The sequence below is a fragment of the Anabrus simplex genome, chromosome 1, assembly GCF_040414725.1.
Source record: "Anabrus simplex isolate iqAnaSimp1 chromosome 1, ASM4041472v1, whole genome shotgun sequence".
NCBI lineage: Eukaryota > Metazoa > Arthropoda > Insecta > Orthoptera > Tettigoniidae > Anabrus > Anabrus simplex.
In genome coordinates, this window is record NC_090265.1 from 1555168857 (window position 1) to 1555194910 (window position 26054).

Sequence of the window (26054 nt, forward strand, 5' to 3'; positions counted from 1 at the left end):
GCTAGTTCAAAGTGAAGGGTCCCTCTAGTTGCACATGTTGAAGAGCATAATATACAATTTCTATAGAAGGCTCCCTACCCTAACGTGTAGTGGTCCTGCAAAATCCACTCCAGTAACTGCAAATGCCACAGTATGTTGGATTCAGTGTACAGGCAATGGGGCTTTGATCTCATTGCATTGCTGGCTCCTTGTGATCTTGCATGGTAGCACATGTTGATTATTTTCTTTACAGCCTAGCATGCCTCGGGGATCCAGAATTCTTTGCGTAGTACTGAGAGAACAATTTAGACTCCAAGGTGGTGTAGCCTTATGTGCGTCTGGAGGATCAACAACTTAGTGATGTGCACCGTCGAATAACAGGATGTTTCTGCTATATCAGCAGGTCTGCATGGTGGAGGCACTCTCTCAGTCTAATAAGACTATCCTGTAAGAAGGAGCTGTATCATGCTATCTTGAAATTTCTAAATGTCTAGACAAGTCTCTTTCTTCTTTCAGGGCATTGTACTCTTTGAAAAAGCTCTGTCGTTGGCTGTACTTATCAAGTGCAATCATGCAACCTCTAATTCTCTTGCATTGAGATTACCATGAAGTTTCTCGAACTGTCTGACATAATGTTAAGAATTTCATTTTCCCATATTGAACTGAGATTCACAATTAGAATTGGGGAAAGGTGGACATCAATTTTATCTCATGAAATTCTAGGTGTAAGGCTCATTTCTAAAGATAATAGGCAACTTGATATATTTGGAGTGTACAGATCGGGAAAGGGTAGCACTGATGCGGATTCGGAATTATTTGATAGGATAGTCAGCTATGTGGGAAACGACATGGAAAGAAATGTGATTGTAGCGGGAGATCTGAATCTGAATGAGTCTACATAAAATCATGTAGATAATAACCACATTAAACGTGGAAAGTATTGAATAGGTGATTTTTTATTTAATTATCCTTGATATCTATGCCTAAGATCTGAATTTGCCAGATGTCAATTGGGAAGGAAATGCGAACGACAGGAAGCATGACCAACAAATGGCAAATAAGTTAATATGGGAAGGACAGCTGATTCAGAAAGTGATGGAACCAACCAGAGGGAAAAATATTTTGGATGTGGTGCTGATAAAACCAGATGAGCTCTATAGGGAAACTGAAGTAATAGATGGTATTAGTGATCATGAAGCTGTTTTTGTGGTAGTTAAAAATAAATGTGATAGAAAGGAAGGTCTTAAAAGTAGGACTGTTAGGCAGTACCATATGGCTGATAAAGCAGGTATGAGGCAGTTTCTAAAAAGTAACTATGATCGGTGGAAAACGGTAAATAAAAATGTAAACAGACTCTGGGATGGGTTTAAAGAAATTGTTGAGGAATGCGAAAACAGGTTTGTACCTTTAAGGGTGGTAAGGAATGGTAAAGACCCACCTTATTATAATAGAGAAATAAAGAGACTAAGAAGGAGGTGCAGACTGGAAAGAAATAGAGTTAGAAATGGCTGTGGAAGTAAGGAGAAATTGAAGGAACTTACTAGAAAATTGAATCTAGCAAAAAAGGCAGCTAAGGATAACATGATGGCAAGCATAATTGGCAGTCATACAAATTTTAGTGAAAAATGGAAGGGTATGTATAGGTATTTTAAGGCAGAAACAGGTTCCAAGAAGGACATTCCAGGAATAATTAATGAACAAGAGGAGTGTGTATGTGAGGATCTTCAAAAGGCAGAAGTATTCAGTCAGCAGTATGTAAAGATTGTTGGTTACAAGGATAATGTCAAGATAGAGGAAGAGACTAAGGCCAAAGAAGTAATAAAATTTACGTATGATAACAATGACATTTACAATAAGATACAAAAGTTGAAAACTAGAAAAGCGGCTGGAATTGATCAGATTTCTGGGGATATACTAAAGACAATGGGTTGGGATATAGTACCATATCTGAAGTACTTATTTGATTATTGCTATAGTAGCCCCTGTGTATAAAGGAAAGGGTGATAGACATAAAGCTGAAAATTACAGGCCAGTAAGTTTGACATGCATTGTATGTAAGCTTTGGGAAGGCATTCTTTCTGATTATATTAGACATGTTTGTGAAATTAATAACTGGTTCGATAGAAGGCAATTCGATTTTAGGAAAGGTTATTCCACTGAAGCTCAACTTGTAGGATTCCAGCAAGATATAGCAGATATCTTGGATTCTGGAGGTCAAATGGACTGTATCGCGATTGACCTGTCTAAAGCATTTGATAGGATGGATCATGGGAGACTACTGGCAAAAATGAGTGCAATTGGACTAGACAAAAGAGTGACTGAATGGGTTGCTATATTTCTAGAAAATAGATCTCAGAGAGTTAGAGTAGGTGAAGCTTTATCTGACCCTGTAATAGTTGAGAGGGGAGTTCCTCAGGGCAGTGTTATCGGACCTTTATGTTTTCTTATATATATAAATGATATGAGTAAAGGAGTGGAATCGGAGGTAAGGCTTTTTGCGGATGATGTTATTCTCTATAGAGTGATAAATAAGTTACAAGATTGTGAGCAACTGCAACGTGACCTCGAAAATATTGTGAGATGGACAGCAGGCAATGGTATGTTGATAAACGGGGCTAAAAGTCAGGTTGTGAGTTTCACAAATAGGAAAAGTCCTCTCAGTTTTAATTACTGCGTTAATGGGGTGAAAGTTCCTTTTGGGGATCATTGTAAGTATCTAGGTGTTAATATAAGGAAAGATCTTCACTGGGGTAATCACATAAATGGGATTGTAAATAAAGGGTACCGATCTCTGCACATGGTTATGAGGGTGTTTAGGGGTTGTAGTAAGGATGTAAAGGAGAGTGCATATAAGTCTCTGGTAAGACCCCAACTAGAGTATGGTTCCAGTGTATGGGACCCTCACCAGGATTACCTGATTCAAGAACTGGAAAAAATCCAAAGAAAAGCAGCTCGCTTTGTTCTGGGTGATTTCCGACAAAAGAGTAGCGTTACAAAAATGTTGCAATGTTTGGGTTGGGAAGAATTGAGAGAAAGAAGAAGAGCTGCTCGACTAAATGGTATGTTCCGAGCTGTCAGCGGAGAGATGGCGTGGAATGACATTAGTAGACGAATAGGTTTGAATGGCGTCTATAAAAGTAGGAAAGATCACAATATGAAGATAAAGTTGGAATTCAAGAGGACAAACTGGGGCAAATATTCATTTATAGGAAGGGGAGTTAGGGATTGGAATAACTTACCAAGGGAGATGTTCAATAAATTTCCAATTTCTTTGAAATCATTTAGGAAAAGGCTAGGAAAGCAACAGATAGGGAATCTGCCACCTGGGCGACTGCCCTAAATGCAGATCAGTATTGATTGATTGATTGAAGGCCTAAATTTGAATTCTCAGCTATTTATATTATTAGTGGTCGTATTTTAAATGAAATGGGTATGCAAAGTTGGGGAATAAGTTGCTACAATTTCGGCTATCAATAATTGTATTCACGCTGCGAAAAATCGTAGTTTAGGGGAAGGTCTAAAATTTTATTCTCAAATATTGTTGTTATTAGTAGTCCTATCTTGATGAAAATCGGTATGCAAAGTCAGGAAATAAGTCGCTATAGTCTAGGCTGTAAATTATTTTATTCACGCTGAGCGAAATGGTAGTTTAGAGGAAGGCCTAAAATTTAAATCTCAAATATTTCTTATTAGAGGTGTAATCGATGAATGCTACATAACTAAGGTTATATAGTATTAAATTTCATATTATTCATGTCTTATACATTGTTACCGTACTGGCTATGATCACAAAGATATTCATAAATTTGGATTTTTGTTATTAAGTCCATATCAGCGCCGAGTAACGAGAAAATGGGTAAACCGTATTTAATGAAAATCGGTATGTAAAGTCGGAGAATAAGAAACTACAGTTTACGATATAAAATATTTTACAAGTCACAGAGTCGAAAGGAAACTAAATGTGAAGGCCTACAATATAGAAATCTCATAACGTTGATCAACAATAACATTACATTGACCATTGTTTGTCGTGATGTGCTTTGTGGCTTCTGTTGTCCCTCATATCCGGTAGATAGGATTACTGCTGCGTACAGAGTATTTTTTATTTGATTTACGTCGCACCGACATAGGTTTTATGGCGACGATGGGATAGGAAAGGGCTAGGAGTGCCTTAGGCCTTAATTAAGGTACAGGCCCAGCATTTGACTGGTGTGAAAGTGGGAGACAACGGAATACCATCTTCAGCGCTGCCGACAATGGGGTTCGAATCCACTATCTCTTGGATGCAAGCTCACAGCTGCGCACCGCTAACCACACGGTCAACTCGCCCAGTCGTACAGAGTGTAACAGCCTGCCTGAATATTGATGGGAAGTAGCTGGGGAGTTAGATAACTTTCTTCTTTAGCATGCCATTCCCCTGGTTTATAAATTTTTTGATGCTACTGGTACGTAACACACTGGATCGTCATAGCATTCAAGCTATTCAACCCCTCTTTTGAGGCACTGATTGGAATTAACAGTGTGCATATTTAGCAGAATAATGGCAGATGAGTGTTCATGGCAATCTGAGGCCTGGTCATCCCAGCTCTGGAACTTTGGACTATTAGATTGGCACCTCCATCTAACCGCAGCACTGTTCATTAAAAGTAATAAAACGTGCGGCTTTCCATTTGATCGAGTATTTTATATGATAGCATTGCTTTTAATCGCTACATTCATACTCACATTTTTGTAATGACCTATGTTGATTTCAGTTAGGAAAACCACAAAGTCAGTCTTTCTGAGAATCCCGTAGCGAAGCACAGGTACATCAGCTAGTATCTAGATAAAAAGAACCAACCCTTTGTTATTCTAATGATTGTATCTTTCCATCCACTGTTTGCTACTCTGTAAATAAATTCAGCCCTCAATATTTTCAGTCCATTTTATATTGTTTAATGAGATTATATTGTCATATATCCCCTCATTTATTAACTTTCAGTTTATGCTATTGCACAAGATACATCCTAAATTTAACTGTATTGAATAAATTTATGTTGGAACTTGCCAGACTTACACAACTTGTTTACAGCAGTAGATTTGTGAAATTTCCTTTTCTAGGAATAATTTTGAAGGTTAAATTGATACAAGATAAATAATCAACTTTTGGCAGCATATTTTGTACATTTATCATTTTGATGCTCAACATGAAGGTAAAAGGTAATGAGAATGCACTTAATTTCCTTGAAGTTTGCACTTAGTCTCTGTTCACCATACCAGAATATTCCAGTAGTGTGTCTATGATTTTACCTTCCTAAAGCTAATTGCTTCATCAAATTGCCATTGTATTCATACTGGATACAAGCTTGTAGTTCTTCCCTCTGTTTATGTAATATAGATGTAGTTTAAATGTATTTCTTAGAATTGATTATCTGGGAATGCAGCCACCTACCAGTTCTTCAGGTAGGCAACTACTTATCATAATATGGATGTCTTCCTTGACAGTTTACTCCAGCTATAATATGGTGGGTCACCTCAAGTTCTGCTTGACTGTTCTGGGAGGAGTCCTCTTATTTGAAGACCCACTGCATGTCAACCAAGGAGTTGGTATTCTCTTGACTGTGATTGGCATCACAGCTTATGCTCATGTGAAGGTAGGCGGGTCTAAGCTGCAGGCGAGGCGCCTGAAGGATCCCAACCGGATTTCTCGAGTATGTACTAACAACAGACAGAACACTCAGGATGTAAATATCAAGGACATGTATTATATGAGTATATTTTGAATGAAGAATTGGAATTATCAAAGATATAGAGCTAGAGTTTGTTTGCATGTTAGACAGGAATTGTTAGCTAAAATAAATAATGCATGTAGTTTTAATTCTTCATTCATTTGTGCAGTTCTTTGATATGTGTTTCTTGAGAATGCTGAGAAGCTTTGATTATTGTTTTCAAGGCCTAGTAACACAATATTAAGTTGGCATAAACCCAAAAAATAATTTGAAGTTGTTGCTGATTATTCCCATAGCCTACTATCCAAGGCAGCTACAGCTAATTTTTGTATTGCAGTGGTTCTAAACTCTCTTATGACTAAATGCTTATGGGAATTTTTTTTTTTTTTTTTTTTTTTTTTTTTACATTTTGACCAATAAGATGGTATTTTTTTGTTGTTGATTCACTTTAGGAATAAGGGAAATCTTTGGTCATCAATCGTTTTTATCATTCAATGATATGATAACCATTGCTCTTGTGTTATCTGTGAAAGTGTGCATAGCTGCAATTATTTGGACATACAATTGTCATATGTGTCCTGGTATTCAAATTGAAGTACTCTCCTAACATTTTCCTGGAATAAGTATGGAAAATCCATCAGATAATGAATGAGAATTGCCACCAAAAGTTTCCAAGGTATAAGATCAATCCCTCTGTGGGTGGGGGCGGTAGAATAACACCCACGGTATCCCCTGCCTCTCGTAAGAGGCGACTGAAAGGGGCCCCAGGGGCTCTGAACATTGGAGCGTGGGTTGGCGACCACGGGTCCCTTAGCTGAGTCCTGGCATTGCTTCCACTTACTTGTGCCAGGCTCCTCACTTTCATCTATCCTCTCCGACCTCACTTGGTCAACTCTTGTTCTTTTCTGACCCTGACGCTATTAGGTTTGCAAGGGCTAGGGAGTTTTTCATTTTCACGCCCTTCGTGGCCCTTGTCTTTCTTTGACCGATATCTTCATTTTTCGAAGTGTCGGATCCCTTCTGTTTTTCCCTCTGATTAGTGTTATATAGAGGATGGTTGCCTAGTTGTACTTCCTCTTAAAACAATAATCACCACCAGCGTATAAGATCAAGTCATTGGCTTTGTCAGGCCTATTTTTAAGAGCACCTTTGATTGCAAAAGTGAGTATTTGTAAATGAACTGATTCATTGAATATTTGGTGGTGGAGATTATATAATTTTAAGCTCAGAGCATTTGGACAAAATGCAAACTTCTTGTGTGAGTTCTCTCTTCATCTGTCAGATACTTTAGTGTTTTGTCATAAATATTTGTTAGCAGATATTGTGCATTCAAAATTGTGAACTGCACTCCCAGCGGATGTTCAAATCCTTTTCAGTAGATGAAAGATTCCAGTTTAGAAGTAGAGAAACAAACTTCTGACTCCTTGCCTGAAGGATCCCAGGTTTAGTTACCGGGCGGGAAAGAGTGAAGTCCACATGTGCAACGCACCTCACACGCATGACCCCACTTGTGTGTTGGAAGAAGTGACCTAAGAAGAAGTAGAATAACAAACACTTCCCTGAAGGAGAAGTGAGGATTCAAATTTTTACTGAAGTACAAGTTGAATCAGAGTACATGATTGAAAATTTTTCTAATGTTTAAAGAATGGAACATATGGATAATCCACCAGTACTGCTTGAATTTAACTAGGCTATTGTTAAGTAACATTCTGCTTTCATATTGATGACCCTTACAGAAGAAAGGGATGAAACAGAACAGTATTCTAGTAGTGCTTTCCTAGATTCTATTGAGGAGGAAGAATGTGCCACAGCAGTGATCCTGAAAAATGTTTGTAATGTGAATAACACGAGGAGTGAATCTTTGATGATGTAAAGACAGCTCCTTATTGCAGAAGAGAGTTTTGAAATACACTACATACCTATCCCAAACAGGATACCACCATAGGGAGCAATCCTGTGAATGGATAAAAGAAGTTTGTAGGGGAAGACTGCTCTACCTTTGTGCCAATCTGCTTTATGTTGTCAAGCAGGTGGAAAACAACTTTTAGAAATTCTATTAAGTTTAGAAATGAAAATAAGGCTATAACCAATACACAGTATAACTGTTCTTCTTTTCAAAATTGTATTTACATATTTTTTTACCTTTCTAACATTGAATCAACACAGTTTTTGGCAATGCTAAGATAGAAATGTAGCAGCCATGACCTTAATTAAGATATTAACCATATTTGCCTCATACGTAAATAGAATTCCACAGAAAATCATCTTCAGGGCTGGCAACAGTAAAGTTCTAACCTTAGCAGTTAGATTTAGATATCGTTAAAATAAGCAGAGTTTTGAAGAATTGTGGGCCTTCAGAGAACTTACCATGGATCAAATTGAGAAATTGAAAATGTCAGCACTATACAATAAAGTGCTCAGGTATGCCAGTTAGGAACTTGTGGTGGTTCTCTTGGTCGGCTGTTTGTGTCACTAGAGGAATAGAGAGGCTCATGAGTGCTATGTCATGTATTAGTAAGGTGAGGGGAAATGGTGAAAGCAGGAAACAAGGGAAAGATAGCACAAACCAAGCAACCTCACTAAATTGTTTAACCTGGATCCGCCCAGCATGCCATATATGGCATGGCAAACAACACCGTCTTCTTGGACTCTTATTATTGAAACTGTGTGCACTGTATTGCTTACTACGGTATTGTCGTGTTCAGAGAAGTCTCGCCGAACATCTTACATGGTTTATTTTAGTATAACGTGCCCAATGGTACGATACAGCTACATAAAAATGAAGTCTTGTTTTCACGAGTGCCAGTAATGGCTGCACGTTTGAAGTAATTCCTGCATTACTTCTATAGTTATTTATATGGACCCAGTTGTGCTATATTTTTCTCTAAAGTCCTTATATGTATTGTGCCATTTCACTGTTATAAGAAGTTCCGTCCGTAAGTAGAACAAAGATGGAACCCAGGTATCTTAGAATAATTAACGTCGAAAGGTCTGATCATACCGCAAGCGAAGGCGAAAGTATTCACATCAAGCGGGAGAGAAAAAGAATTTAGATCCAGAAGGCAGTGAAAAGGATCGAACGGGAATATTGTTACTAACAATTATTTTTTAAAAAATTAGAAAAACGAGATTGGATTGCTACTTGAAAAATACGAGTCGAAGACGGAAGTAACTCCTGGAATTTTAAGGACGGTACAACAAGAAATCAGCTCAGCGGGATAAAGAACGGATTTTTAGAAGCTACGTTGCGAATTAAGTGGAAGACTAATAATTTCATTTAGCGAACTCCAAGAAACATGGAGAGTGGAAAATAACGGCAACAAGCTTACGTCACAACAGTCTCTGCTGGCGTATTTCACGATATTACCAAAGTTAAGGAGTTACAGAAAGGGAATCCTACAATAACCCGAAATTGAGTGAAGAAAGAGAATTTGTTCATTTCAAATTATAAAATTACATCACCCCAAGGAGAATATTCGACAAGTAGATCAACTCTTTCAAAAGGAACAATCTTTGCATTAGACAGTTTCCCACAGCTGTTCACAATGGAAATGCTAATTAATCTTATTTGCTATTCTATTCCAACTAGTCCAGAGGTGAGCAAGATGTTCTAAGAAGATGATAAGCCAGACTGCCCAAATGGGTGCCGCCGGATGACGTTGCCTACCGAGATGACTAAGCCCAGAGGAGAACTATACCAATATTTCCCGTCCACCTAGGGAAATAAGAGGCGATGTTTCAATATGTCCTGTCAGCTGGACATATGCCGACGACTGGAGATGCTGAATTCAGATAGGTCTTACTTTTAAATTAATGTAATAACGTTTATATTCATATGTAAGTGTAATATAATTTATTAATTTGTTCCGTGCAAAATGATTAAGCGACAAGAGTGGTGTGATGAGTTAGAATAAAGATGGATAGGTAATCTTCAGATATGCATGACAAATCCTTAGATAGGTAGTCAATCAGTGATGAAAGCCTACGTTCGAAATGTGATCCATGTAGTGTGAAATACTGAGTTCGTTAAGGTGACAGTGAGTTGTATGATATGTCAAAGAGCGATGTAGGTACGTGTGTATATTGGTTATAGCCAATGAATGTCAAGTTAGGAACCAGCAGTAGGATATGCTTGCTAGATAGACAAATGTGTTTATGATAATTGGAGGTTATGACGGAATGAAGGTCATAGTATCGTGAAATATGTCCATGAACCGTGATTGAAATAATAAGGGCCACGATTGTAAGAAGTGAACCCGTATTTAGTAAGGAGACAGAATATATTTTTGAAAGTATAATAATAATAATATTTTAAGAGAAGTTGATACGTGATTGATGATTTAGAATAGTGATAGATATTGATTCTTCGCGAGGATGAGCACGGTGATGTAGTAGTGGACTTAGTGGTTTTCATGTTGAGTTTTGCTAATAAGGAAATGAATGTGTAGCCGTTTCATGTACTGTTTATCTTACAAGCAAGCATAAAGAAATACAAATAAGATCGGAGTGACATTTGTTGGTTAATGCACACACTTGGTAGTGTCAACGAAATCTCAGTTAGGAGGATGAAATAAACACATGTACTGTCACAAATGTTTTCTAATACCAATCTATTCTCAGACGAGAGGAACGTAGTAACTTCTTAGGCGACATCCTATCACTGATGACTGAATGAAAATGTAGGAATTATATTCGACGGTCAAGTCTTCACACCATGCACCACTCTAGATAGCATATTTCAGATGTGACTAGTAGAGTAGTCGTTAACAAGTATAATATCGCACGTATGTACAACTTAAAATGATAAGAGGATTTGGATCTTAAAATTGTATGAATATCTTATTGGTACTGATTGAACCTTTTATGAGGATTACATTGATTTAAAAAGAGGTCTTATCAAACTTCACGCAGAATAAAACAACGTAAATAAAGGAGCATGAATATTCCATATTCAACATTGTAACCTAATTATGTAGGGAAGCATTAGGGAACTATCCTCCCAGGTTAATATCCATAGGTATTTATTAGTATGTTGAGAAAGATAGGAATGATTATATGGCAGTAAATGAATATGAGCTCCGAGGGAGAGCTAATAGTTAATTCAAACCTGATATGCAATAGGGGAAATTCCAATTCATGACATATGGTTATAAATCTCAAAACGCGTCCTGGATACCATGCAAAAGACACCCTCAGTCTATATTTTAGCTTGTTAGAACTCATGTTGTAAATATTTTTCCTTTCCTTTGCTAGGGTGCACCCAAATACATTTTTTTTTAGTTACCCAGATAAGTTTTTTAGTTATCCAGATAAGTTTTTCTTTAGTTACCCAAGTAAGTTTTTAGTTACTTATACGAATTTTAATTACTCACCTGTGTTATAAACTATTTCACTAGTTTAAGTATTCAAACATATTTGACTTCATCATTTTAATCCATTAATTGTACGCTTTATTCGGATTTGATTATTTCTTTAAGGGCCCAAGGGGGAGAATTTGACATTTTCTTTTGGACCTATGATTTTTAATTTGATAATTATGAGCTGGATCATAATAATATTCAGCTGAATAATGGCTTATGCGGAACTTAATAATTTGCCATATACTGTATTCTGTCCCTGATTTTTGTGGGCAAGCAAGACCTGAGCACTTAGTGCAATGGATTTCAGTAGATCTATTGTAAATGATGACAAAATCAAGCAACTTTTCCTTTAGAATGCATAGTGGGTGCCGGATGTGCCAAATACCGGCAGATTCTCGATAAACGTTGCGTACATATATTTTTGCACGATACCGTCATTTCTTCGGTTCTTCTTTTTACCCAGAAATGTGGAAGTGCTGAATGAAAGAGTGATATGGAGCAATTAGAAGAGAAAAGGAAATGATTAATTATATAATCGAATGGAGAAATAGGTAGACTTATGAGGTTAAGTCCATGTTCCCTAGAAACAGGCCAAGTGAACAGTCGATCATACAGTTTCCTTTAGCAGATTTTCTTGTGGGAGGATAGCTTAATATTCGAATTCTGGATTGAAACATTTATATAATAAACAAATATGTAAAATTTTAAACAGTTCTTTCAATGTGTTCGTAGTGTAGAGACCTAGATTTAAGTGAATGAGTGCGGTAACATCTTGATAGCATAAGAATTAGAATAAGCAACATATGAGAGTCGTTTCTATAGGTGATTTAAATCTTATTTGGCTCCGTATGGTATGTCTTTCTCTTATTCGGAACTCACCGCCCAAATTATAGAATTATTTTAGTTGGAAAGGTCATAATTAAGCTAGCCTGGATATTATGCGTCCTCTCAGGGAGCCGGGAACGGCGCAGTATGGGGATTAGGTAAGATATGTCTTAGTGATGATAGGTGTCCTTTCATTTGAAGTAGAAGTTTGGTGGTACTTATGTGGCACGCTGAGCGGAAGTGCTGTCTTTCTGTCCGGCACAACTCAGCGTATAATTGTTATAGTTCCGATGTTCCTTTCCGTTCATTTCATTTTTCTTTATCAACCTAGCAATGCATAATAGTGTAGGCAGTAATTTATATGTTTTAATTTAACAATTTTTAATCACACAGAGTAAATATTTCACATAAAATTGACACTACGTTGCAGTTTTCTTGTTGAAATGTATCTTTTATACAGTTATTCATCCTGTTTCTTCATATGCTTCATGTTTATGGGTTCGTACATTTTTCTAAGAGAATTTCACTGTGAGAAGTACTTGACTTGTTGGAAAATTATGAACTTTCCGACGTAGAAAAGGTATTCATGGAGCCTCCAGACGCCGCCGTTTTTTCAGATGATGACAGCGGGGGTGAATCTAGAGGTGGCTTCGCCGACAATTTACCTGGTAGCTAGCTTCAGCAAATGCAGAAAAAAAGTGTTGGTGGGCAATATTTGCCTGGATCGGCGGTGTGGAATGCATAACGCATGGCAGCTGAAACACATGTCTCTAGAATGCATTTCTCACCTTGATTTTCAGCGAGCAATTATCCAGACTTACCTTACATGCTAAAAGCTGCTCCCTTGTTCGGCAGATCTCATTGTTTTGGACATAATGCAGTACAGGAACTTTGGTGCGATGGAATGCATCACTGGCTTTCTATAATTCCAGGAGCGAAGAAAAATTGCCTTGCTAGGTTTATGTGTAGACTGATTTACTTATTATCACTCGCACAAAGGTAATAAGTAGTCTGTACTTGCCTTTCAGAACATCACCGTTAGTGCAGTACTCATATGAACAGGTGACTTATCTCTGTACATACCGCTGCTATAATTCCTCATACAGACTGATTGTCTCAAGATGTAATAAGTGACTTGGGTAGCTTGTGATATTTTAGCATTATTATTTAAAATATAAATTTATTTCCTCATACAATTAACAACTCAGGTCATTTACAACCCCGATAAAATCATCCCTAGCACCAAAAATCAAACATCTAGGTATTTTTAATAGTTCTGGAACAACATTATTTTTGTAATATATGCAAATATTGAAGGAAAACTTGTATACTGATGATTTACAAAAGAAAGTGTTGGTTAGAAGCATATCTGTAAGCCAAATGCGGAATAACATCCACATTCCCGTATTGAAACAAAAGACAGCACTACCGCCCAGCGTGCCATATATCGTCCCTGCTCTGGCAAACTAGCGAAACTGACAAACTAAGGAATCTGTAGTTCTGAAGTTCTGGTCTAGATTTTGTTATTTATATACTGTCTACCCTCTGACAAAGTCTCACATCTGCAGCTCATTCTATATGTCTAACACATAAAACCAATAATTAAATATAAAAATTGATTTGACATGAGTAATCACAACTTCTTTCAGCTCTCCTAACCTCTTGACAATTTTCAGATTCGTTAGTTTGCCAGAGCAGGGACGATATGGCATGGGCCTTTTGTCGGAAGTTACACGTCGAATAAATAAAATTAAAGCATTTCTGGGATCTTCATATGCACATTATCCAACGCTAAAAATTGCAAGATGATTCTTAAAAATTAAAATCTTGGTCGGATCCAGGTTAAATGGAAACTGGAAAACATATATTGAGCAACAAAACACATAATTTGTGTAAGCTTATTTGATTGTAAAAGTTTCAATGTAATATTAAGTCATATATGAAAAGAAACATATCCTACATAAGTTAGAAAAAATAGGGGTATGAAATAAAAAAAGTGGGGGTTACATTAGCATTGAGATAAATCAGTATGTAGGATAATTGTTAGGAATACTAAATTATTAAATTACAAGAGGAAAGCTGATATAAAAAAGGTGACTATAAAGCATAGTGCAAGAGAAAAGTTGAAAGGTACAATAAAATCAGAATTTTACTTACTTAGAGAGTTTAAATGATTACCATAAGTTAAAAATGGACACACCTAAAACATTAAAAAGGGCAAGAACAAGAGCCAGACTAGTGATTCAATGATATTTTGGTAAGACTGACACCATAGATATAAAATATTATACTAATGGAGAAGCCCTTTATAATAAACAAATAAATATCAAAATTCAAAAAATATATTACACGATACAAGATGCTGGATAAGATGAGGCCTTTGTGTGGGAAATAACACATAAATTCATCAACTGCTGTCTTGCAGTGAGGCAGGGGACTGCCAAACGCTAAGGGAGACCACCCTGAAATAAAATCCTCTAGTACGTTAAGCCTAGCAAGTCAGTACGGGAGTACAGTGCAGTTGCTTTCAAAACAAAAACGAGCCCCGGAAAGAAACATATTCTGAATATTGACAATACTTCAAGTACTCTTGGAACTAATGACGACGTCATGTCTGATGTTCATTCAAGATGCACAAGAAGAACTAATCATAGAAACAAGCTTCGGATTGGACCTTCAACTTTATGACTCTAACAGGAAAATGCAGTGAAATCATGGATTTAATGAACTGTAGACATATTCACATTCTAGGGCTAAGTGAAACCAAAATGGAAAGATTGCAACACAAAAATGTTAGAGGATGGATATAAATTATACTGGAGTGGTAATCCTGCAGTGGTGAAGAATGGAGTTGGTTTTATATATAAAGACATTGATAGTGTAACAGACATCTCATTCATCAATGTGAGATTAATCAAAGCTAAAATATGCCTAAATGGAGAAACTCAAACTATGATCCAAGTGTATGCTCCCCAGCAGGGTTGTAGTGATAACCAAAAAGCAAGCTTCCTAGAAAAACTAGAGGACATCATTGATGAAGAGAACATGATGATAATTGGGGATTTTAGTGCCCAGGTAGGAACTGATAGGTCAATTTATAAAGAAATTATTGGTCCTTATGGATTTGGTAATATAAATGAGGAGGGTGAGCGTCTACTTGATCTATGTACACAAAACCAATTTTTGGTGAAGAACTCATGGTTTCAGAAATGGGATAGCCACAAGATAACAAGATACAGATGGGATGGTCAGTATGAAAGACTTGATTGCAGCCTCCCCCAACGCTATTGACGTCGCCCGATACTGGGCAAGCATCATCTAGCTCTCGAATATTGTTGCTCTATCTGTGATTGTATAATAGACTTGTATATTTGTTTAGTAGGAATGTAGATATCTTGTTGCTTTTTGTTAAATATCTATAAGTAAAGTTGATACTTCTGACACGAATAAAGAAGAAAGAAGTGGTAGACCTTATCGACACAGATAGACCAAGTGGAGAAAAGGTGTATGATGTAAAAGTGATACCTAGTGAGAGCCTTGACAGTGACCATAGACTCCTCATTACAGACCTAAAAGTCACCAAACCTATCATTAAAGTAAACAAGAAGAATGAACCACAAATTAAAGACTGGAAATTGAAAGATCTGGAAGTCAAATAGCAGTTTCAAGAGGAAATCAGAACTAAAATACCAATAACAGACACAAAGAAAGATAATGAAGAATGGAATGATTTTAAGGCAAGTCTGGTTAGTAGCGCAGATAAAATATGTGGAAGAACAAGCAGAAGAGTTAGAAAACATCTTGGTGGAATGATAAAGTGAAAGAAGGCATAATGAAAAGGAATAAAGCCAAAAATAAAGCTCTTGATGTGGCTAAGTCTGACAGTAGAATCAACAGCGACCAAATATACAACAATAAATTGGAAGATATGGTGAAAGAATGTAGATACAGGAAGTTGGAAGTCAAGAGAATTGTACAGGAAGAAAAAAAAAGAAAAGTTGGGAAGAATTTACAACTAAACTGGAGGAAGACAGTGAGGGGAATATGAAAATGATATATGGAATAGTAAAAAGTAAAGATCAGATAAAGAATCAATTACTGCTCTGGAGACAGCAAATGGGAATATAGTTCACAATGTGAAAAATATCAGAGATGCAATGGGACAGTAAGTTGACAAGCTCCTAAATGGCTCTAATGAGATCTCTGTTGAGGATGTAGAACAGAAAACAATAGAGAAAGATATCCCAATTACATGGACAGAAGCTCTCCATAAGATGAGAAGTGGTAAGTCAGCAGGAGCTGATGAAGTTACAGCTGACATGATTAAAGCTGCTGGTCCACCAGGAATACAGTGGCTGTATAGAGTCTCAGAACAATATGGAAGGATAACGAAATACCTGAAGATTGGACAAAAGAGATGATAGTTCCTGTCTTTAAGAAAGGGGGTAGAAGGAAAAGTGAAAATTACAGAGGCATTACCCTCCTATCACATGACCTTAAAATTATGGAGAAGATCATTGAAGCCAAAGTAAGGGATATATCTTAGAACAACATGGCTTTAGGGCTGGAAGAAGCACAACAGATCTAATATTTGCTTTGAGGATGTTGGCAGAGAAACTATGAGAAAGAGGAAAAGACCTAATTATTGTGTTTATGGACCTTGAAAAGGCGTATGATAATGTTCCTAGATCAACTATTTGGAAAAGTCTTAGAAAACTTGCTGTATTGGAGTACCTTATCAGGAAGATCCAAATGCTATATACTAATTGCAAAAGCTGTGTCAGTATTGGAGATGGTCACTCTGAATGGTTCAATACAACCAAAGGAGTACAACAGGGAAGTGCCTCTTCTATTCATAGCAGTTATGGATACCACTTTAAAGGAACTAAAAGGAAAAGTTAATAAAGATCTTCAGGCTCTGGTGTTTGCAGACGATGTGGCAATATGGGATGAAACTGAGGAGGGAGTGCAAAATAATCTGAATGCATGGTGTAAGAAGTTTGATGATTATGGAATGAAATTGAACCCAACAAAAACAGTAGCATTGAAAATCAGCTGACATAATACAGATTGCAACATAAAACTACAGAACCACCAAGTTGTAGTACACCAGTTCAGATATTTGGGAAGCATAATGGGTAGTAATAATAGAGCTGAGATAGAAATAACAAACAAAGTAACCAAAGGCTCTTACTTTTTCAGTATCATTAGACACCTACTATGGGATGAGAAGGTCCCACAAAGAACAAAAATAATCCTGTACAAGTCACATTTCATTCCCACCCTTACATATTCTCTGGAAACCTGCACCTGTAGTAGGATTCAAGCCTGTGAAATGAAATTTCTTAGAACTGCCCTCCAAAAGACACGACTTGATCACTTGAAAAATGATGAGATCCAGTCTGACCTAGGTCTAAATGAATCAATGGAGGAAAGACTTAAATGGTTTGGGCATGTTAAACGAATGAATAGCCCAAGGTTACTATGTGCTTATTTAGAAAAAAGAATAACAGGTAGAAGACCAAGAAGAAGATGGATGGACCAACTGAGGGAAGACATGGAGAGAAGAGGATGGAACTGGGAATCTGTCGTGGACAACAAAATCTTTGGAAGACGCTCGTTTTCAAACACCCTACCCAGCTCGCTGGAAGGGCAAACCGATGATGATGATGATGATAAGATGCTGCACAATAAAAGCAGTATATTTGCTTGAGACAACCAATTTTAATACACACAAGATCTCCTGATCGAAGCAAGTCTGTGCGGAGTGGTATAAAAAGTAGGATGGAAAGAGAGTGAGACGGAGACCTAGAACAAGGCGGATCGATTCAGTAAAGAGGAGTGCAAGAAGAAAAAACCTGGACTGGGATAAAATGATGGAAGAGAAATGGTGGAAGGAGAGAGAAAGGTGGAGAAGGGCCATAAATGTCCCGACCCGGCAGCAGGAGCTGGATAAGGGGGAAGGAGGAGGATGACTTATTCCTAGGGGTTTGTACATTCCATCATCTTGGGTGCCAAGCCATTAGTGCTTTACATCACTGATTTCATTGTGATACTATAGCATTACAGTGCAAGCTACAGACCTGAAATTTGCGACATTGTGATCCTCTCCCCAAGATCTATTACTTATGTTAATCTGATGCATCAGTTACCTTCTACCCTGTATAAGTAATGGAAAAGAACAAACTAGTGTCAAGTCATAAATAGATAGACAGGAGGAACAAGAAAAAGAACACAAATGTAGGAGGGATCATCAGCAGTCATGGTAAGAGTAACCTTGCTCCCTCTTCCCACACTGACCTGTCTATGGTTTGTCCTATTTTGTGTCTCTGTAGTTATATAGACTACCATGTTGTAAAAATGAGAATATAAGGGCAATATTCTCGGATGTGATAGTACTGGTCATTGTGATTTTAAAAGTTTGTAGGAACATAGGGTCAATATGAGACAGTTGTCAAGATAGCCATGTTTGAATGTAAACTTTGATAACCTGGAAAATAAGTTTATTGTTTTAATTGCTTTTATGTTTCTCTCTTTTTTTTCCATAGCAGTAATAACAAGATTACAATACGTGAACTTTTTTTTTACCTCATAAATCGGGAACTTGTGACCCAGAAGCTAGAAGAAGCCCTCAACAGAAACAATGTGTGGACTAAAACCATAAAAACAATACTACAATGTAACAAAATAAGAATCTCTGACAATATATCACTCTCAGAACCAATACTTTAAACAAACAGGGTATTACAGGTTGACCCAATTAGCCCGTTACTTTTCATTCTGGCAGCAGAATAAATAATGAGAATAACCCATAAGGAAGACGTAGTATCGTACGCCTATGCCGATGATATAGTGATCGGATCAAGAGACATCATGAAACTACAAAACGCGATAAAAGATATGGAGGAATGGTGCTACAAACAAGTTTGAAATTAATACATCAAAAACAAAAATGATGGTATTTAGGCAAGGAGGAAAGATCCCAGCAATGGCAGAAATCTTCATAAAGAGGCAGAAAGTAGCCATAGTAAACGACTTCAAGTACCTTGGCATTACTCTGCAAACAAGTGCCAAATGCTTTACAAAGCATGTAACAGAGAAAGAAATACAGATGGTACGGGTGATGCACGAAATCAACTACATCAGAACACTCAGCCTAGAAATGGCGATGGCACTATTTAGATCAAAAATCATGCCTATACTAACATATGGGATAGAAATCATATGGCCGTACCTCACAGAGAAGAACCTATCCTCACTAGAAAGAGTAAAAGCTACATAAAAAGAGCGATCGGAGTATCCAAGACAACAAGATCAAGACTTGTCTACCTCCTAGCGTGAGAATCCTTCCTCATTCAAGACTTCAGAACACACCTGACCCAACCCAACACCAGAGCATCAGAAAATCTCCTAGAAACACTCAACAAAAAAAGAGAAGATATTCCTTCAGAATTTTTTGGAACTGGGGCCATGATAGACCGGACATGGACAACATCCAACTTTGAGATGAGGCACGTGTTCACAAGACTGGCAGTACATGGTTTCCACCATCTATAATTTGTACCAACACCTCATACCATGAACTGACGGAGACATGTAAGTGCAAACTATGTGGATACATGTGTGAACGTTACCACGTAGAACTGTGCATAAAAAATAAATAAAAAATAATAAACGAGCTCGATAGCTGCGGTCGCTTAAGTGTGGCCAGTATCCAGTAACCGGGAGATAGTGGGTTCGAGCCCCACTGTCGGCTGCCCTGAAGATGGTTTTCCGTGGTTTCCCATTTTCACACCAGGCAAATGCCAGGGCTGTACCTTAATTAGGGCCACAGCCGCTTCCTTCCAATTCCTAGGCCTTTCCTATCCCATCATCGCCCTAAGACATATCTGTGTCGGTGCGACGTAAAAAAAAAAAAAAAAGAACAAAAACAATTAAAGAATATGCAATCCAAGGCGCAAGCCCGCTAGTACAGTGTATATAAATGTATTATTTTCCTCTCTTTCTATATGGATATTTGGCTGCAATAAATATTTATTATTAATACGTGAACTTTTTGTTTCATGTTGTATCATTTTGTGGCCCAATGACAATGATTTCTCAATAAGTTCTCAGAGATCCCAGCATTGACATCAGTGCATTTGTCAACTCGCTGAAGAATATGACATGTTGTCTGTTGAAGATTGCTGTGACGTTCTTGTACGCCAGCAAAAGCATCCATTATGTGAGCGAGCAGTTTTTCACGTGTATAAACGTTTCTTCTGTAGACTTGACTCTTGGGTGGCCAGGGGAATGGTAGGCTACTACCACGAACAACCCACCGATTAGGAAATATGGTATTGATATGCTCCCTTACTTGGAGCCAATAATGAGAAGGGGCTTCATCATGCTGAAAGTACAAAACAAGACATGTAGCCAAAGGAACATACTCGAGTAGTTCAGGTAATGTATGTTGCAATAATTGCAGGGACCTTGCCCCGTTCATACGATCATCTAAAACAGTGGGACCTATCAGCTGGTCATCCAACATACCACACCGCACATTAATTGAGCAATGTACTTGAAAATTCGTGTCTACAATACCATATGGGTTCTGGTGTCTGGGGCTCCATAAATGATGGAGATTCTATTGCAGGTGAACACAGCCTCATCCGTGAAGAGCATTACTGGCACCAAATGACAATTATTATGTAACCAGTGACAATATTGTAGACGCTGGGCATTGTCCGAAGATTTTGCACACATTGTAGGTGAAATAGGTACAGTCGTTCATGATGCAGTAATCGCCATACATGTGTTTGTGAAACATTGCGCAATGCAACAATACACCATGTGCTAGTAGTAGGGCTGCATTGGACATCGCCAATAATGTTCTTATCTTCCTCCACGTGGTGGTCAAGTCCTTGTTCCAATTGCATGTGAGCACTAGGAAGTGAACCATTCTTACGCAGTGTATGTAAAACTCTGGGAAACACTCTTTGATCAGGAATTCTCCGTCTAAGGAAGCGTCAGCGGTACTCTTCTATGGCTGCAGTGGCACTACCATCGCAGTAGCCTTAAACAATCAGCATGTCTGCATACTCTGCATTCGTGCAGATGTGTAGCATCTTGAACTCTACGTTCACACTGTCCATATCACTAAAACAGTGTTAGAAATAACCACATAAACTACAGCATTTAAGTTTACAGTCCACAATAATCAGTCGGCTGTGTACTTTGTAAACATGTTTCCATGGAAATGCATGGCCTCCTTGATTGTGACATGGCTTGAAATACAAAGAGAAATAAAACAATAATTTTAAATGGAAATGCATGGCATCCTTGATTATAACATGACCGGAAATACAAAGAGAAATAAAACAGTGCGTTTAAATGGAAATGCATGGCCTCCTTGATTGTGACATGACCTGAAATACAAAGGAAATAAAACAATTAATTTAATTAAACAGGTTGTCAATATTTATATTCAAACAGGGCGATCTCGACAACCGTCATATATTGACCCCATGTTCATATGAACTTTTTTGATCACAATGACCAGTACTATCACATCCTAGAATATTTATTGTCCTTTCCTCCTGGGTCACTCCGTTTGCTTGCAATAAATTCTGTAGTAGACTGTTTGGAAGCTACAGCAGGTAGTTCATTAACCCTAACACTCAAATTTGTTTAGCTGGTCACATACCTCTATTTGTATTTATTCTGGAAATGTATACTGCTATCTGTTCTTAAATCTAAAACAATTTTTTGCATATATCAAACTGGAATAAAAGGATTTACATGCTAACACAAACACTGAATATGCAGAATTTATGAATGTCCCTGTGTTTATTTACTTATCGAATTATGCAAGAACTTCATAAAATCAGCGTGGGTAGGCTTGTAGGTTACACAGTCAAAGCAACCATCTTCTTGTAATGAACTGGAGCCTTCTTCAGGTGGGGTCAATAACCTAGCTATTAGGCCCGTTTAAACAACAACTGTCATCGTCATCATCATCATCATCATCATCTTCTTTAACTTCAGATTCACTGGCTATTTTTGAAGCGCTGTGATACTCACTTCCCAACCGAGTTCTGAAAGACAATCTCCTCTTCACTCAATTTCAAATCCTCACAGTCGTGCTAATGTAAGTCAGTACTGCTCAACCCACTTGATTTGCCTGGGGTCATTTTGCACCTTCCAACTGTAAACACAGCCTTTGATATACAGTACATTCTGCAGATTGCCTGCCTATATCTTGCTAAGGATTATATTTAGAAGCTGTCAACTTGCATTTGGGAGATAGTGGGTTCAAACCCACTCTTGGCAGCCCTGAAGATGATTTTCTGTGGTTTTCCATTTTCACACCAGGCATATACTGGGGCTGTAGCTCAATTAAGGCCAAGGTCGCTTCCTTCCCATTCCTAACCCTTTCCTGTCCCATCATCGCTGTAAGACCTATCTGTGTCAGTGTGATGTAAAGCAAATTGTAAAAAAAAGTATTCAGAAAGCCATGGATTCTCTTAAGTTTTGGTATTGCCCAAGAATCACTAGCTGTTCTGTATGCAAACTATTGTAGCATTCTTGTGCTCTTTACAGCTTATCTTTTTTTCCGGTATAGTGGCAAGGATAAAACTGCAAATATTTTTATCAAATTAAGTGCAGTGAGCTAAGAATTGGGCTCATATTTATTTTCATCATGAATGGGATGGTTTGATATGAGGTGTAGTCTAATGGCTGTAAGGGGAAGGAATGCTGTATTTGCTCTTTTTTGGGCAAAGAATAGAATTAATATATATGTGAGAGGTCCTGTTATTTTACTTATTGAATCACCTACGTGTGTGTTCATGGTTACTTCAGTGCTTCATACAAGAAGTATGTGCATTACTCTTATTCCATAATGACCTTTGCAAGGTTTTGGGTTTATGCCGTAAATGGAAGAATAGTGAGAGAGTTGTGGTTTAGTGTTAAAGAAATAAGTCAAGGTTTCTCTGCAAACACCCAAGCATTTCTAGTACAGTTTACACACCACAAACCAAAATTATCATGACTACTGAAGATTTTTATTTCATCCTGAAAATAAATTATTCAAAGTGTTCTGTCTTTTTGAAATACTGGTCTTAGCACTAACATACTTCTAGCCTACTTTCACTGTATGAATTGCAGATTTATGAATAATCTTGGGTTTACAAGCAAATCATGTAAGTTAGTTTTTGAGTTTCTAACATTTTCACACTGCCCTACAGCCCTATTCTAGATACATTAACAAACCCATTGCATAATTTTTCATATTGGCAATGAAAATTTTTTGCTTATGTGTTTTGCTTGTAAACCCACAATAATGTTTGTTGAACACCAGGTATAATAAATCTTGTCTGTATTGCATATTACCATGTTCTTACTCAGCAAGGGAACAGAAAAAAATCATAAAGCAAATCCAATTGAAAGAATGAAAGGATTGTCAAATGCTATTATAAATTGTTCTTCTTCTTGGCCTTACTGAAGGAGTGCATAAATACTTGATGCAAATATACATTCCTACAAGTACGGTACAGTAAGGTTCATTTTCCTTTACATATGTCCGGCTACATGGCTAAATGGTTAGCGTGCTGGCCTTTGGTCACAGGGGTCCCGGGTTCGATTCCCGGCAGGGTCGGGAATTTTAACCATCATTTGTTAATTTCACTGGCACTGGGGCTGGGTGTATGTGTTGTCTTCGTCATCATTTCATCCTCATCACGACGCGCAGGTCACCTACGGGTGTCAAATCAAAAGACCTGCACCTGGCGAGCCGAACATGTCCTCGGACACTCCCGGCACTAAAAGCCATACGCCATTTCATTTTTTTCCTTTACATATTAGCATAGGAAAATGAACACAATAAAAATTGTTCTGATGGACTGTATATCCATATGTGGCTGCAAGGCATGACCAGTTTTAAGGGTAATAATGGATAGGGAAAGCATTGTGGGATATGAGTTTTTGGTTCTGAAGCAACGTTATGTACCTGTTGAGAATATAAATATTGTCTACAAGAGTGTGTTGTAAGACATACACACATACTTGCAGGACATCTTAATTTAACCACTTTAATCCATGGTCATAAATATGTACGAAGAACAGTTACTTAAGCTTGTACATTCATGAAAGAACCACACACATCTACATAACAGATCATCATTTTTAGCAGTCAACAATATTCTATGAGTATGTAACTATACAGTCATTCTTATTAGGCAGTGGATTTTATACTGCACTTCACTCTTGTACGTACGTGACATAACATATCAAAACTTTTGAGAGTTTAGTCATGTAAAATGTGTGTTCATTTACACAGCCCCATCTTCCTCTGTCAGTTCTGGAATGAAAAATTAAATCACTAGTCCAGTACTCACAATTATTCACTAATATAAATTCTTTCTCTGTTTTATTTTGTACATGTAAGGGTCACAGATGCGCCGGCCCCACGGTGTAGGAGTAGCGTGCCTGCCTCTTACCTGTAGGCCCCAGGTTTGATTCCCAACCAGGTCAGGGATTTTTACCTGCATCTGAGGACTGGTTTGAGGTCCACTCGGCCTCCGTGATTACAATTGAAGAGCTATCTGACGGTGAGATAACGGTCACAGTCTAGAAAGCCAAGAATAACGGCCGAGAGAATCCGTCGTGCTGACCACACAACATCTTATAATCTGTAGGCCTTCGGGCTGAGCAGCGATCGCTTTGGGGCTTTTGCGCCATGGGGTTTGGTATGGTTTTTTTAAGGGTCACAGGTGAAATATGAGAGTTCAAAAAGTGTCTGAAGTTAAATATTTAAGAATATATAGGTTGCTCTCTGAACTGTTATGAACAAAGTTTAATGCAGTTGTTTGATCCCATGAGTTGTTTTTCTAAAATTTATTTTTATCTGAAAACAAAATACGCATGTGCAGTATCCTAAGTTGAATGTTATCTCTTCTGCTGGTTAGATAAGGTTTCTTTTCTAGACCAGTTATTTTCAGTTAAATATTGGAGCCTGTTATACAGAAGTATCGGGAAGAGAAGGCGATAGAAGGGAGGCTGGTAGAATCATTAGATTTAAGTAGTGTGGTGATACATCAGAACGCCAGCCCCGTGGTGTAGGGGTAGCGTGCCTGCCTCTCACCCGGAGGCCCCGGGTTCGATTCCCGGCCAGGTCAGGGATTTTTACCTGGACCTGAGGGCTGGTTCGAGGTCCACTCAGCCTACGTGATTAGAATTGAGGAGCTATCTGACGGTGAGATAGCGGCCCCGGTCTAGAAAACCAAGAATAACGGCCGAGAGGATTCGTCGTGCTGACCCTACGACACCTCGTAATCTGCAGGCCTTCGGGCTGAGCAGCGGTCGCTTGGTAGGCCATGGCCCTTCAAGGGCTGCAGTGCCATGGGGTTTGGTTTTGGTTTTTGGTGATACATCTGAAAACTGAGGAATTTTATCAGAGGAAAAAGGATTTGAGATAGATGGAGTGTTGAAGATTTTTTCTCATAAAAGGATTTAAAAGGCCTCAGTTTACATGACATAATAATGTCTTGAGAGAAGTAAATATTCAGTTCCCTTGCCTTGATCAGGAAATTTTGATTGGTTAAATTACTGAAGCTATCAGTATATTGATATTTAAGAAGATTGGAGAGTTGGTGTAAAGAAAGACTTTTGGAAAGAAGTAGCTAAATATTATCTTATGATAATCAAGATTACTAAAATGTTCTGTAAGAACTTTGATATGGTTGAGTTTCCGAAAGTATCTGCTATATAACAAGGTAAGGAGAGAAGTACGACTGTAACTACTACATTGGATTCAAGAAGGACCGTCAAATTAATTTGATGTAAAGATTGTAAAATGTAAGTGACTTTACAATGGCGAAAAATGAGAGTATCCTCCTATTCAATACATCATATATTCCGTCATTAGACGGAGCAAACAAATTCAAACATGTTTCGGCTCGCTTGAGCCATCTTCAGTGAAAAAATTAGGGGGGTTGGAATAATTTACATAATATAAGTTGAAAAAAATGCTAAGAAACATATGAAAGAGCAAATGAAAAAACAAATAAAAGAGAGCCTAGACGGAAACAAAATTAGCACAAATATACTTTCAGTACTTTTCATTGGGAATATAATATTGGAAATTTTCGGACAGAAATTCTTCCTTCCCATGCCACCTACTGAATTCATCACTACTCTTGTA

General features: G+C 37.7%; 1 protein-coding gene across 2 annotated transcripts in view; it reads left to right on the forward strand.

Annotated features, from left to right (window-relative positions):
* Positions 1-26054, forward strand: part of LOC136880376 (solute carrier family 35 member E3) — a 49547-nt gene that overhangs the window by 5255 nt on the left and 18238 nt on the right. Inside the window, exon 5 of one of the 2 annotated variants that reach the window (XM_067153296.2) lies at positions 5474-5669. In XM_067153296.2, the coding sequence (XP_067009397.2) occupies positions 5474-5669 (196 nt within the window). The remainder of the gene's footprint in view (positions 1-5473; positions 5670-26054) is intronic. The other variant, XM_067153297.2, reaches the window with a different exon arrangement.